General features: G+C 36.7%; 1 protein-coding gene across 7 annotated transcripts in view; it reads left to right on the top strand.

The window, feature by feature from the left end:
- The window catches only part of ATE1 (arginyltransferase 1), a 170,442-nt gene that overhangs the window by 124,023 nt on the left and 31,939 nt on the right, over positions 1-14,480 (top strand). For 6 of the 7 annotated variants that reach the window (XM_006111405.4, XM_006111410.4, XM_006111409.4 and 3 more), the window contains one exon: positions 10,273-10,393. The exons of the other annotated variant lie outside the window; for it this stretch is intronic. In XM_006111405.4, the coding sequence (XP_006111467.2) occupies positions 10,273-10,393 (121 nt within the window). The remainder of the gene's footprint in view (positions 1-10,272; positions 10,394-14,480) is intronic. 7 annotated transcript variants of the gene reach the window in all.

A 14,480-nucleotide genomic window follows, 5' to 3' on the forward strand; every position in this document is an offset into this window, starting at 1 on the left:
AGCGTGGTTCCTGACTGGCTTACGCTAGATGAAAAGCTTTGTTCACGTCAGGTCAGGTCCATATTGATACATAGTAGAAAGACGTCTACGTGAAATACTTACCTGGCTAAATGGCGCAGATACTCCTGCTGGTGCCTCCAGAATAACGTTCAATCGTTGACTTCCACTTCACACCAAATTCTCGATTACATTCTTCATCTGCGAAATGTGAAGCTTTCTCTGGCATCCCTCGGAGTTCACCTGGCAGCCATCAGTGCCTTCCATTACCCAATACAGGGTTATTCGGTGTTCTCTCACCCGATGTTGAAACAATTCCTGAAAGGCCTGACCAATATGAGCCCACCTCGAAGGCCGCCGCCTCCGTCGTGGAACCTCGACCTGGGACTCGATACAATTATGCATCCTCCATTCGAGCCTCTAGCATCTGTACCTTTACAGATGTTAACCATGAAGACCGTCTTCTTGCTCGCAGTTACATCAGCACGTAGAGTTAGCGAGTTAGGGGCGATAATGTCAAACCCTCCCTTTACTTCTTTCTCGAAGGACTTGGTAACGTTACGATTACACCCAGCGTTCATACTCAAAGTATCTTCATCATTTCATATCAATGAACCGATCATCCTTCCTTCCTTTTACCCTAAGCCACACGCCTCAACAAGGGAGGCCCAGCTACATACACTGGACATTAGGCGTGCTCTTTCCTTTTACATAGACAGAACCCGCCAGTGGAGATGAACAGATAGACTTCTGATATCGACAGCGAACTGATCTAAGGGTGCTGCACTCTCCACTCAGCGCATTGCCAAGCTTATCACCTTATGCATTACCACATGCCATTCCATTCGGGATAGACTCTTGTCTTCTCAGCTGTGAGCGCACTCGACTAGAGCAGTGGCGACATCTACCGCCTTTGCCTGAGGAGTTCCTTTAGCTGATATTTGCAGGGCAGCCACTTGGGCTTCCAGCTCTACATTTATGAAGCATTACGCTATAGTGCAGAAGTGGGAGGCGGACCATTCAGTGGCTTCTGCAGTCCTTTCGACAGTAAAACCTAAGTAACCCGGAGCGCTCTTCGTTCCGACTACTGCTATATAGTCACCTGGAGTGAAGCACCCACAGGGCCACTCGAAGAAGAAGGGGAAGTTACTCACCTTGTGTAGTAACGATGGTTCTTCGAGATGTGCCCCGTGGGTGCTCCATGTCCCACCCTCCTCCCCACTCCGGGTTGTTTTCTTTCTTTCTCTTCCAGAGACCGAGCGGTGAGAGGAACTGGCAGGGGGGGCACGTTAGAAAGGGCGCGAACGACCAGCGGCGCAGGGAGCATGCGCGGCCCAGCCCAGTATGGCTATGAAATCTTCTGATCAGTGGTGCCGGGACGGACCCGACACCTGGAGTGGAGCACCCACGGGGCACATCTCGAAGAACCATCGTTACTATACAAGGTGAGTAACTTCCCCTTACAAACCACAGTTAATAGTTCTGCAATTTCACATTTGAGTTTTCAGAACCCTTGGGTGAATGCCATCTGGTCTCAGTGACCTGTTACTATTAAGTTTATTAATTTGTTCCAAAATGTCCTCTGACATCTCAATCTGGGACAATTGCTCAGATTTGTCACCTAAAAAGAATGGCTCAGGTTTGGGGTCTTCCTAATATCCTCAGTCGTGAAGCCTTTTAAAAAATAGCCAAAAATAAACCAAGATGATGGGGAAGTTTGGTTCAGGCTTCTTTTTACTACATAAGTTGAACAAGACAATTTCTGTGAAGATAAGTTTTGGTCAGTAACTATGTGAGCGCATGCACACATTATGATAAGGAATTAGGGTTAAGACTGAGCCTGTTTTCATTTTTAGAACTGATATTTAATCTGTAACCTTTTAGAGTTAATTTAAAAAACTTAGATACATGTAACCAACCTGATGTATGTTCAACAAGTAGCCCTGTGGCACCATAGAGACTAACAAATATATAGTATCATGAGCTTTCATGCTTGTAGTTTACCTTAAATGTCTCGAGGAACCGTATCACAAACTTTTTGACAAACCAAGCAAATTATACACACCAAGGTAAGAGTTCAACTTCTGATACATATTAAGAACTTCTATGTGATCAGAAACAGCTGTCATTATTAGTTGCCGTGTAAAAAGGATGAAAGCCAAGATAAATTATCTAATCTTTTATTAATATCTTAAGCACTTACAGCAATAACTGAATAGAAAATGGGTGAAAATTTGGTTACTCAATGTGAAAGATTGTTGAAATTCTTGACATTTAAATAAAATAGGGTAGCAAATAGAAAAAAGTTAGTTTGTCTAAAGAATAAACATAAGTTGGTATAATGAGTTATTGAAAGTGTCAAATGTAAAGTATTCATAGATCATTAGCAATATCTGTAATACTGATACTATAGCCATTTTGCATAGAAGTAATTGGTGCACCGTCTTTCTGTTGTTTTTAAAGTTTACATAAGGATTTTATTGAGGAAATAAAAAAGTAAGAGAAAAATTGCTGTGTACAAGAAATATGACTACATCACCCTTTAAAATTTCTTTGGAGGCTGATTAATCTTTGATTGTCAAGACTAGACATCAATAATACCACAGTTAATAAAATGTACACAGAGGACCTAATTCTGGTTGGAAAGGGATATTGCCTTGAATTTTGATTTTAAACTTCTTGATGTCAGAATATCATCTAGAAGAAAAAGAGGTGTAGTTATCACAAGAAATGTACCTTAGACATAAAAAGGAGGTGCTGCCAAGTGTCTCTACTGACTTAGAAGTGCATCTTCATAACAGAAGTACAGTTAAACTTTCAAGAATGTGTTGGCGTTCTGCAAAATCTCAAACACATAGTAATCAATTTTGAAGATGACATAAGAAGTACTCATTTACAGTGCGTTCTAGAGAACAAAATGTGCTAAAGTTCTTTAAGAACACTTTTTAACTATTTGCATCCAGATTATAATGTGTGCTCTACAAGTTAGCAGTTTGCAAAGTGACTCTTTTTTATTCTGTAGTTTACACAAAGGAGGTAAATGAATGAATATGTGGTTTTATTATGTACAGGACTATATGTGTTTAAAAAAAAAAGTTTAAAAAGGCTTCTTTACTATTAGAGCTGTGTGGGATAGGTAGAGTTTCATGATTCTGAAATTCCTTCTGTTCCAGACCAAAACAATTACAAAAAATATTTCCAATGAACTGAAATCCCATGAGGGGGAAAAAATGTGGGCTTCGTTTAATCAAATGAAACATTTTTCTATTTATACTTTACATTTCATATTATTTAAAAATAAATAGAAATATAAATGTTACATTCCAAAAAGATCAAAAGTGCTTTATTTCAAAGTTAGTTGCACATTTTTTTATCACAAGTGGAATGTTTTTTGAAAAATGTAAGTGTTGACAAATCAACATTTTCTGTCAGAAAAAATGTTCTGTCTACTTAGAATTGAAGTTTGATTTTATATTCTCTGTATATTAACATTACTTGATATTTTTAAAAAATGTTTGAGCAATATATTTGGTGATGGAGTTCTGTATTTTTAACTCCATTCACCTATTGATACATGGAATACAATACATACAAGTGATTTCTGAATGTTAGAAGTACAAATGGATTCAGATGTTTAGCTCTTTGTCTCTGCTAGTTCTGGCTCATCTCTTTGACTCCGTGTAGCACAGATCAAGCACAGTTTGTGAAAACAGAGTAGCTAGAGTTACTTGCAAAGCACTCTCTTGGGGGCCAATAAAGTCTATCTCTGTTTGTGTAATGAAATCAGGGAGCAAGGGTCTGCTGTAGTTTTTTGCTGATGGGATTCCATTGGTATTGTCTTTCAATGAAAAGCCTGAAATTAATAAGCCTTTAAGGCTGACTTACTCTTTCTCATGATGTGCTGGCTAGCCCTAATGGATTGCTGTTGATTATTTTTGGTTGTTTTGTTTATGTAGTGTTAGAGCTTCTCTTGAAGCATCTGGCTGGAAACTGAGATGAAGGCTGGTTTAATTCACTTTTAATAAAAGATCAATGGGTTTATTGTGGAAAAATAGGATACAGATGTAAACTTTACCTGATAAAAGAATTAAATGTGTGTTTAACCTTTCTTTCTTGTTTGTTCAGTGCTACTGGTACTTAACCTTCTTTGTTTTTAAGACTATTACTCTTTCTCTTGTGCTTTTATATTTTAAATTTCACTTAAACTGTAAAAACAATCTATGCTGATGATTTTCATCTCAAATGCTCACCAAATCCCTCAGATTTTTCAAAATATTTAAAAAGTAATCTCTAGACTAAAGTCTCATTAAAACCTTTGCCCTTGCTCTGGGACAAAAGTTCAGAGAAGCTTCTGAAGATTTTGATTTGGAAACTGTAAAACAAAAATGGTATGGTGTGAATTGTTAATTTAAGTTTTATTGTAAGTCTGCCAAGCTTGTCTCCAGCAGTTTCCAATTAATATCCAAGAGTACTTAATAATATCCTGGATGAATGTCATATTTAAGATTTTCCTCCTTTTATAATAAGTACAATAAGGATAAAAGTCCACTAGTGAAAACAAAATGAAAAAAGAGCATGTCTTATACTTGTAAAAGAAATAGTTCCATGTCTCTAGAAAGAAACATCAATCTCAGAGAAATCTTTCAGTGATGATTGGTTTTGGTATACTTAAAAAAAATTGTCAAGATGTGTGCAGTGATTTTTATGATGATATGAATTTTTTTTTTTGGACGTGGCATATACAAGACTTAGGAAATGGTTATTGAAGTGCTTTTTATCCTGTCTGTAGTAGAAATTAAAACAAAACGTAAGGAGGGTAATCCCAACCCAAAATGCACCGACATTTTGTCATCTCAACAAAACTAGTTTTGCAAATCCCTGGAAAAGAAAATCTAGCATTAGCAGATAAATAATTTGAGCATTGGATTTAAGATCTACAAAAAATCAGTTGTCTTAGGCTCTGTTTTCCAAATTTATTAAACCCACTATGTACCCTTGATACCTTTTAAAAGTGCACATCCTATTGCCTGCAAAATAATTTTCCACTAGGCACACTTTCTAGAAGGACAAATTCATCAACAGGTGGCACTGGAACCAAGCTGTAAGAATTAGAGGTGGTCTGTGAGGTGATTTTTTTTTTCTCTCCCACACTAGAAGTTGCCTTGTATTTAAGGAGCCTCAGGATGGTCACTACTGTAACTATAGTGCCATAAGAGCAAAGGATTTTAGGTTATTAGGTGAAATGAGACAAATTTTATTTGTGATAGGTGGAATTACTACTGATTTTTTTTTAATTTTTTAATGTGAATCCAAAGATGAATCTTTCTGGGGAATTTTGAAAATCTTCAGCTGCGCTATTATGATAAACCTAAAAGAGACTAGCTATGCAAAGATAGTTTCTCTGGAGACAGCATGCTCTTTTTTTTTTTTAAAGACTTTTTGGGTGTGTGTTTAAAATTTCCAGAACTACTAGGATTGTACCCTTGGAGATTTTTTTAGAAAGGAAAAATGAAATCTTTTTGCCCGTGATCGTTTATAGGAAAAAGTGCTAAAAAATGCAAATAAAACTCTGTCTAGATACAGTGAGATTTGCACATTATTTCTGCTGGGAAGGTGGAAGTTCCTGACAAAATGTTAATGGCTAGAGGTTCAGGACAAGCAATGTTTAGTCATGGGAGAAGAGCTGGCATAAACTCCAGTATCTTGTGAATCACCAAACCACCGCTCAACAGCATATGCTCTTTCCCTTTTCTATCTTTCTAATATTAGAGTGCACTTATGTCTAGCTAATAGTATGCCATGTTGTATATTAAGTCTTAATCCAAAAAAGATGAATATTGTAACTAATTCATAAAAGTCAAACATCATAGAAGGGAGTTGGGATGATTTCACTCCTTTATGTATGCACATATCTTTTGTCTTTGGTATTTATAATTTAGGTTTTTTTCTTTCAAAAATTGTGATGAAAACTTGCAGGTGGCAAATCAGAAGAAAGCATAAAGGATACAACTGAATGATTCCAAGGACTGCAATAGATTTTCCTCCTTTTTGATACTATCCTTCTGTGACAATATATTAAGATTTTCTAAGAGTTAATATAAAGGGGAAAAATGTATATTTGGTAAATTTTAACCATGGTATATCAGAATGTAGATCTTTTACATCCATTAGTATGACTCATGCATATAGCTTTCTTTATATTGCAGTGAATTTTAATGGCACTATATAAATAGAAAGCCAATATGAATTTAGCAACACAACTTCTATTTTAAAAATTAGAGTTTTAATAACAGTTGTAAAACTATTCAAGTCAACTTTGAAATTTCTACTCCACTTATTTTGTAAGAATTGGCTTTGGGCATATATAACTCAAATTATTAATTCCTATGGGATGGGAGGTTTAGTAGAACTCTAAACTTCAGAAGCTGTGATAGTCTAAATTAGACTGCATTTTAATAGTAAATCTTATGGCAAATATGTTCCAGATGTGATTACCGATGTGCATGTTTAACCGGTTAACCTGTGGGGTCTAGAGTAGCTCCCCGACTGCCATGGGCAGGGGCTGTTCCAGCCCCATGGAGTGGAGGGGCATGCTATGGATGGAGCAGGTTCTCTCTGTGATGGGCCCAGAAAAGCCTCTGTCCGCAGCCCCTGCCTGAGGATAACTGATGAACCAATTTAATGGGATTTTGCATCCCCACGTATAACCAAGTTTTGAGGATTTGCCAGGAATAGTTGGTTTTAATTTCGGACTCCACTTTGTGCTTTGAATGTGGTGTTTTTTCAAAGTTAGTAATTGCTATCTAATTTTTAAAGTATCTTGGACTTCTGCTTTAGTACTTGCTACTGACACTGTTTGATGTAGCCATTTCTATCCCAACCTGTGTTTCAAAGTTTTGAAAAGCTTTCTCTGTTCTGTTGTATAATGCACTATTCAAGATGTTGATCCTCTTTTCCTTTCCTTTAGAATCTGCCACTCAATACTTAAATCTAGTTAAATTTATATCTAATAATCCATGTAATTTTTCAGAGGGGTGCACATTTACTTAATTTTCAAAACTCAGAACCTTCAACTCAATATATTTTCAAACCCAGTGCAAATGCATGTTAGGGAAAATTGAGTCCAGATGAATGTCTAAGCTGTCCTTGCTTATTTAGAAGAAAATATATTATCGAAGAGGTTGAGCAAGAGTTAAATTGGCTTATCCCATTATTTAGATTAGAAAACAATTCTCAGAGATGGTTACTTAAATATTTTTTTCCTTTCTTGACCATTTGAAAAAATGTGCTTGAATCTATAAATAATTGCACTTTTAAGACAAATGGGTTTTACCCAATCTAGCTAAGAAGGCAAGCTGGTTTCCAAATCCCCTGATTGTTTCATTTGGGTAATGGTGACTTAAATTGTGCTGTAAGCATTATACTAACATTTCATCCAACCTGTTCTGTTTAGAAAGCATAACATATCAAAGTGGTTTATTTAATAAAGTCATTTCCAGTCTTTGGCTTAGATGAGAATGTTCTAAAGCCATGAGGTTTAAGCTTATGCTTGGAATTGAGGAATATTGTTTTAACTTAATGTAGAAATTTGCTTTTTCTGAAAAGCAGTAGTTGCAAGCTGACTCTGAATGTTTTTCAAATGAGAAAATGAAGGTCAGATTGAGTGAGTTTTTGAAGTATGTTTTATTTCCTGTTTTAAGCAAATACTATATACAGTAGTCTAACCTAAATGAAAACTTCCTGGTTGTCTGTAAATGCAAAGTAATCAGTTTATTTCAACAAAAAGTACTGATCTTAAAGAAGCCTTAAAAAAACCCTACAAATCAGAGTCATTGATTAAAAAGAGGGATTTTGCTAGCGAGCAGAATGAAGTGGTAGGATGGAGTGAGCGGAGCTGGGAACCATTAGAAGGGCTTGGCTTGCTAGAAGCTTCAGGAATGTAGGTTGGACATATGATATGGTTCTGCAGAAGGCTGATTAGCTCATCTTATTTTTTGGTGATCAGTTTTAAGATTGCAATTTGTTTTCGCTACGAGGTTGTTTCTTATTCCAACTGTGTTAAGTATGAAAGCTACTGATCAGTACTATAAATGGGTGATTGATATTTTAATCATACAGTGACAGTGTATAAATTTCTGATTTAACATATCTAAAGTTGAAGTAATTGGTAGGAAGCAATTAACAGAAAGTAATAAAAGTAGATGATCCAAATACTGTCAGTAGTTTAGTAGCAGAAGAGAGGATTTGTACTCTTCTCAGAAAACTCAGAAAATACATTTCTTCCAGCTCTTCAAGATCAAATGTGCCATTGCATAAATTTTGCATATTCAAGTAGAGGAGCAGAACACTGATTGAATTAGATGTTTTCAAGAACATTGTTGTGTCTGAAGTATAGCTGCAATAATTTGTCTGTTTTTGGTTCTTCTGTCAGCTCTTTAGTGACAACTGTATTCAAGAGAAATCTCTGCCATTTTTTGATTCTAGACCAGGGCTGGGCAATAATTTTTTTTAAAGGGGGGCACTTCGAAAATTATTGAAGTGGTCACGGGCTGCCCCAGAAGGGGTGGGACCTCTGGCAGAAGGGGGGGGGCCTCAGGTGGAAGGGGCCTTTAAATTGAAACTAGTGAATGGGCTCTCACCTCCCCTGTGGTTCCCAGGCAATGTTCTAGCTAAAGGGGCCAGGAGCTGTGAGCCCCTTCAATTGCTTCTATTTAAAGGGCTCATGCCTTCCCCGCGGCTGCTAATGCATTTCCTGTCAGCCATGGAGAATGTGTGAGCCCTTTAAATAGAAGCAGTTGAAAGGGCACATGCATTTCCAGCTCCCAGGCAACGCCTTAGGGGGCAGAGCTGGGAACTGCCGCATGGGCTGGATGTGGCCCGCTGACAGGCTCTCGCCCAGCACTATTCTAAATGATGAACATCAACTGATTGACTTTATTATTTTGCAAAATGAAGTGTTTGAGATGCAGGTTTCTGATTCTGCTACATTTAGTGGGATTTGTCATAGTTCTTCTCCTGAGCAGTGGATTTAAGATCCTATAGCCTTGTCTACACTTACTGAAAAATCAGTGCTACAGGGATCGATCTTCCCGGGGGTCAATTTAGCAGGTCTAGTAAAGACCTACTAAATTGACTGCTGATTGTGCTCCTGTTGATTCTTGTATTCCATCAGATCAGGACAACTAAGAGGAGTCAACAAGAGAGTTTCTCCTGTCAATCCCCCACAGTTGGAGATGCCAGGGTAACTCAATTTAAGGTATGTTGACTTCAGCTATCCTTTCACACAGCTGGAGTTGCATACCTTCATTTGACGTTGCCCCCTAGTATAGACCTAGCTTATGTCTCTAGAATTTGTTCTTTAATTTATTGCTTTTTAAACCAATGTCCTTGTTTTTGCAACACAATACATGTTTTCTGTTTGAAAACTAGCCATGCTTGATAGTGTCACCACATTTCTCGAACTATGTATGGAGATTCAGTGTGGGAGAGTAACTAAAATAATAATAGGTCAAAGGCGGGGTTTCAAAGTAAGTAATAGCTTAGAGATCAAGCTTGTTTTATATGGGTGAATTAACTGATTAGAGTGACAAATTATTGCTCAGGTGATGATTTTCTTCAACTGCTAGGATAAGGAATATTTTTGTTGTTTGTCATTTCTAGAAACACGTTGTAAACTTAAGATTTTCCTTCAATAAAAATTCTGCCTCTGAGGCTTTCCTAATGCGGCTTACAACATTCTTGGAATGACAAATATATTAAATTAACAAAAATGTTCCATTTCTTATTTTGTATTTTAATATTTCATTAAAGGCTTAGAGCAAAATAGTTCGTCACTAGCACAATAAAAAAAGGCAACATGATGCCTTAATGTTGGGTCATACTGTTCTTTTGGTTTTTAGAATAAGCAACAGTTCAAATAAGCTGCTTCTGAAGTGCTGAGTTTTTTTTATTGTCAGAATCAACTCAGCAAGACTAGGCGATAACTGAGTTTAGAGTTCAATAAGCAAAATCAAACTATGAGTAATCATCTTGAACATCATAAAATAGATTAATATCTTAGTTTTGGAAACTTTTTTTAAAAGATACCAAAGTCAACCTTGTGTTTCTGAGATGATGCAGTAACAGGGTCATTTAATGTTTATGATGAAGCTGATTCTGGATCCTTTTGTTCAGACTTGATTAAAACCATTCCTTGCACATAGTGAACTTCTCAGTCTTGTAGTTGGGATTTTATGTAACTGATATGTCTACTAATTTCTTCATTCTTCTTCATAGGGTCAATATAGGCCATCTGACTTATTGTGTCCAGAGACATATGTCTGGGTACCCATTGAGCAATGTCTACCTACACTTGAGCACTCTAAATATTGTCGTTTCAACCAGGACTTAAAAGCAGGTAGGTTTATAACAAAAGGTGGGCTTGCAAATCGTCTAATTTATTTTTTACAGTCAATCATTGTCATCATCTGCTGCTAATATATCTATAAATTCTTATATCAATTTTTTATAAACACCAAAAAGACTTCAGTAATTATAGCAAATAGCATGTCTTCTGCTATCTATTAACAGTACGCAAGTGATGAAAATCAAAGGTTTCAGTGTGTAAGACATTCTATAGAATATATAGAATATTTCATGATGGCTTTATTGAAGATATACATTATTTATTCAATCATTTTGGTGATGAGCTAAATGACCAGTCTTCTATTTCTTTAAACTTGAGCTGAAAGGATAACCAAAATTAAGTTAAAAGGGACCACCAAATGCCTTCATGAACAACAACAACAACAACAACAACCAACAACAAAAAAGGAACAAAAGGATTCAGTACCAATAGCAGATTATGTGATGAATATCTCAAATAGTGACAGTAAGAGGAGCATTTTGCATATGACTAATCTTGACTTTACCTCATTTCACCTCTTAGTGCTTGGATTGCTGCTTCCAAACAGTGGTTCACCAGTAGATGATGTTCTGATCAAGACCATCACAGTTTAGAATATAAAATAATAAAAAAGATTAAAAACAATGTAATAAAAATGTACTTACTCCCACCTCTCTTGTAGACTAACACCATGCTCTGGAAATACTCTGTGGGAGTATTATAGTACTGAATAGTGCATGTGTGTGGCACTAAGGCAAGAAGCCAGCACTGCATGTGTTTGTGAGACCTTATTTAAGAATAGTTTAAAATGAGGTGCTGAATACTTTTTTTTTTTAAACCATAACCCCTGCTCTATGAAGTCACAGATCATCATACCACTCAAAGACATAAAAACATTAGCGTCCACATGGCTGAAACGCAGATCTTGATATTTGAACCTGTGGTTCCTTAATGACATCCAGGGTTTTTTTCCCCTGTGAGCATATGAACAGTAACAGAATTTGGAAGTAACTATTTGCTCTATTTTTTCCTTAGTTCTTATTTAAAATAAGAATATGTCCATGTATTTTAGCATTGGGATTTTTGTAGTGTATAATTGATATCTGAATAGAGAATTAGTGTTCCAAGGGTAATGTATGCGTAGTGATGGGAAGGAAGGTAGATGTATTGTCCTTTCTCCTAAGCTATCTGGTTGATTGAAAGGATTGCTTTGGACCTTAGAAGGTGCTACATTGAACCCTATACATCAGTAGGAAGATTATGGCCACACAGGGAACTTTAAGAATGAGTTGTCTCTCCTTTTCTTCCACAGCCCATGATAAGATGTGCCTTTTTTTGCTCCAGAAATATGTAATGACATATCTCAAAATAAAATATCAATATCTAACTAATTAAATGCGTTTGAAAGGAAACAAAAATATTGTATTTTGTGCAATTCCTGGGCTGAATGTTAACTTGAGGCATTATTCAATGTTAACTATCTAAAAACCCCTGAAAAGCTCATAATGGAAAGCTGGGTATGATTGTTTGTGTATGTGTAAATAATACTCCCTTCTATTCAAATTGCTAGCAGTTACATCTTCCTGTTTCATTAGCCTTTGTCTGTTTTAAGGAATATCACAAAGAGCAGTAGTGGCACTAAGTGATACTATGTTACTGTTTTGCTCTCCACAAATAAACCGTTGCAGGGAATAAAATAAAAGCGTACAGTACTTGTTAGAAAAATGTTGTATTGGTGCAATACATATACCAATGGTACGTCTAGACTACATGGCTCCGTCGATGGAGCTATGTAGATGAGTGTACTCCAAAAAGGGAAATGAAGTGTCGATTTAAATAATTGCTGCTTCATTTACATAAAAATGGCTGCCACGCTGTGCCGATCAGCTGTTTGGCGGTACAGCGTAGTAGTCTAGACGCTCCTCATTCCATGAGGCATAATGGGGTGGTCAACAAGGGCTTCCCTTGTCGACCGCAGAGTGTCCAGACTACCACGCTGTGCTGCCAAACAGCTTATCAGCACAGCGTGGCAGCCATTTTGATGTAAATGAAGCTGCGATTAATTAATCACCGCTTCATTTCCCTATGTCTAGAAACCTAATCTACATGACTCCGTCGATGGAGCCATGTAGTCTAGACATACCTCTAGAGTGCACAGAGAGCCTGTTAAATTCAGATGTCATGGAACTGCGAACATTTATGAAACCCCACATCATTCCAGTAAGGTGTGTAATGTGCTTTGTCACCAAGCAATTAGATTAGTGTAGCATGCTTAGTATAACAGTGTGATGGACTTTGTGACCACTGAAAATGAAATGCAGAATCCAGCAGCAGATATATTAAATGGGGTTTCTTACTGGAAACACATTATACCAGTGCTCAGTGATCTGCGTTGCCTGCCAATACAATTTTTGGTGGATTTCATGGTATTGACATTAATCTATGAAGTTCTAAATGACCTGGTAAATGAAAGACCTCCATTCTCCCTCTCCTGCTGATCACAACTGTGGCCATACTGAAGAATGCAAAGCGTGCCTTTCTTGATGTTAAAAATCAACAGCATTTTCCATGTAGGATTTTCTGCTTTGAAATTCTGTCTTCTCTCCACCAGGTGCCTAGATCTATTTAATTGTTTAGCAGTCTGCAGAACATTTTCTTCCAGATATTTAGATGTCTGTAAACTCCTGTGACTCTGTTTGCACTTATTTTTCTCAGTTCTTGAATCTGAAGCACAGTGAGATAATGGAATAATGAATAAATCTACAGCTCTGGGGATGGTTTTCTTATAGTACTTGGTGAATAGAGTGACAAATTCGAGTGTTTCTCCTGCCTCAGCATATTCTGATTGCTCTAAAGATGGATAGCAAGCATGCTTTTTGAGAGATCCAAGCCTACTTCTTACAATGGACTGCCCACATTATGAAAGCTTATATCATTGCATAATATAACTGCTGCATTGAAATATCAAAATTGACCAAAGCACCATACCTTCATTTTTGTTAGGATGCTATTGTTTGGTAGTTATTATTGGCATATGTTGAAAGGAAAGATTTCCCACTGAGTCCACTAACCTAGGACTCTGAAGAGCCAGCTTTGCCACAGACATACTATATGTCTTGGGGCAAACAATTTAGAGTCTTTGTGACTCAGTTCCCCATCTGTAAAAATTTTTACATTTTTATATATATTTGTATTGTGTTTAAAATTTTGTAAGCTGCCTCGAATATTTTAAATAGAGAGGTAGGGTAAAAATATTTAAATACATAAATAAAATGGGGCATTTCCCTATATTATAGGAGTGTTGATAAATACATTAAAGAATGTGAGTCACTTAGATACCATAATAATGAGGGCTATATAAGTACCTAGATGGAAATGTTATATTTTAATTATTTAACAGAGACGTTATGTTGGATATTATACAAAACAAAAATAAAGACCGTTCCTTCTCCAAAGTTCTTATTATAGAGCTACAACAGTATTGAGGGGGAAAAGAGGAGAGGACTTATTTGGAGTTTTGTTTTTAAGTGCTTGTAAGTATCAAGAAAAAGAAGTTTTTTAAAGAGGCATTTAAATGAGAAGAATGGGGGCTTGACAAAGCAGAATTAAGAAGTCATTGCATTCTGAAGGAAAAGCATGGAAAAATGTGCAAAGATACAAATGGAATAAGGAAATAAATTGATTTGGAGGCTGGCTTTGTTCCTGTCCCCAAGTTAAAGGAAAATATTGTTCTGCTTACTAAATAACCAAATCAAAATAGGTTGGTGATTGTGTGGCAGTGAATAAACTAGAGGCTTAGGAGATAGCCCAGTAGGGATAAGGGAGTATCAGCATTTATAAGCTAGGGAATCCTTATCATAGAAGAAACATTTGGAAATGTTAAGCTGTACAATTTTGTATCTTTATCAGTACTGAATATCTCAGTCCAGACACTATTTGAAATCAGACTTATGTCCTGTGGTTTAAGGAAATGAAAACATAGTTACTTGCTGAAATATATGAGGCCTGCTGTGAGCTACAGTCATTTGAGGTTTAAGTAGCTGCTGGCTCTGAGGAAACTGCTCTCTACTGCAGGGCAAGTTTCCTGCAATACACCCCA

This window comes from Pelodiscus sinensis, chromosome 8 (genome assembly GCF_049634645.1).
Source record: "Pelodiscus sinensis isolate JC-2024 chromosome 8, ASM4963464v1, whole genome shotgun sequence".
Taxonomy (NCBI): Eukaryota; Metazoa; Chordata; order Testudines; family Trionychidae; genus Pelodiscus; species Pelodiscus sinensis.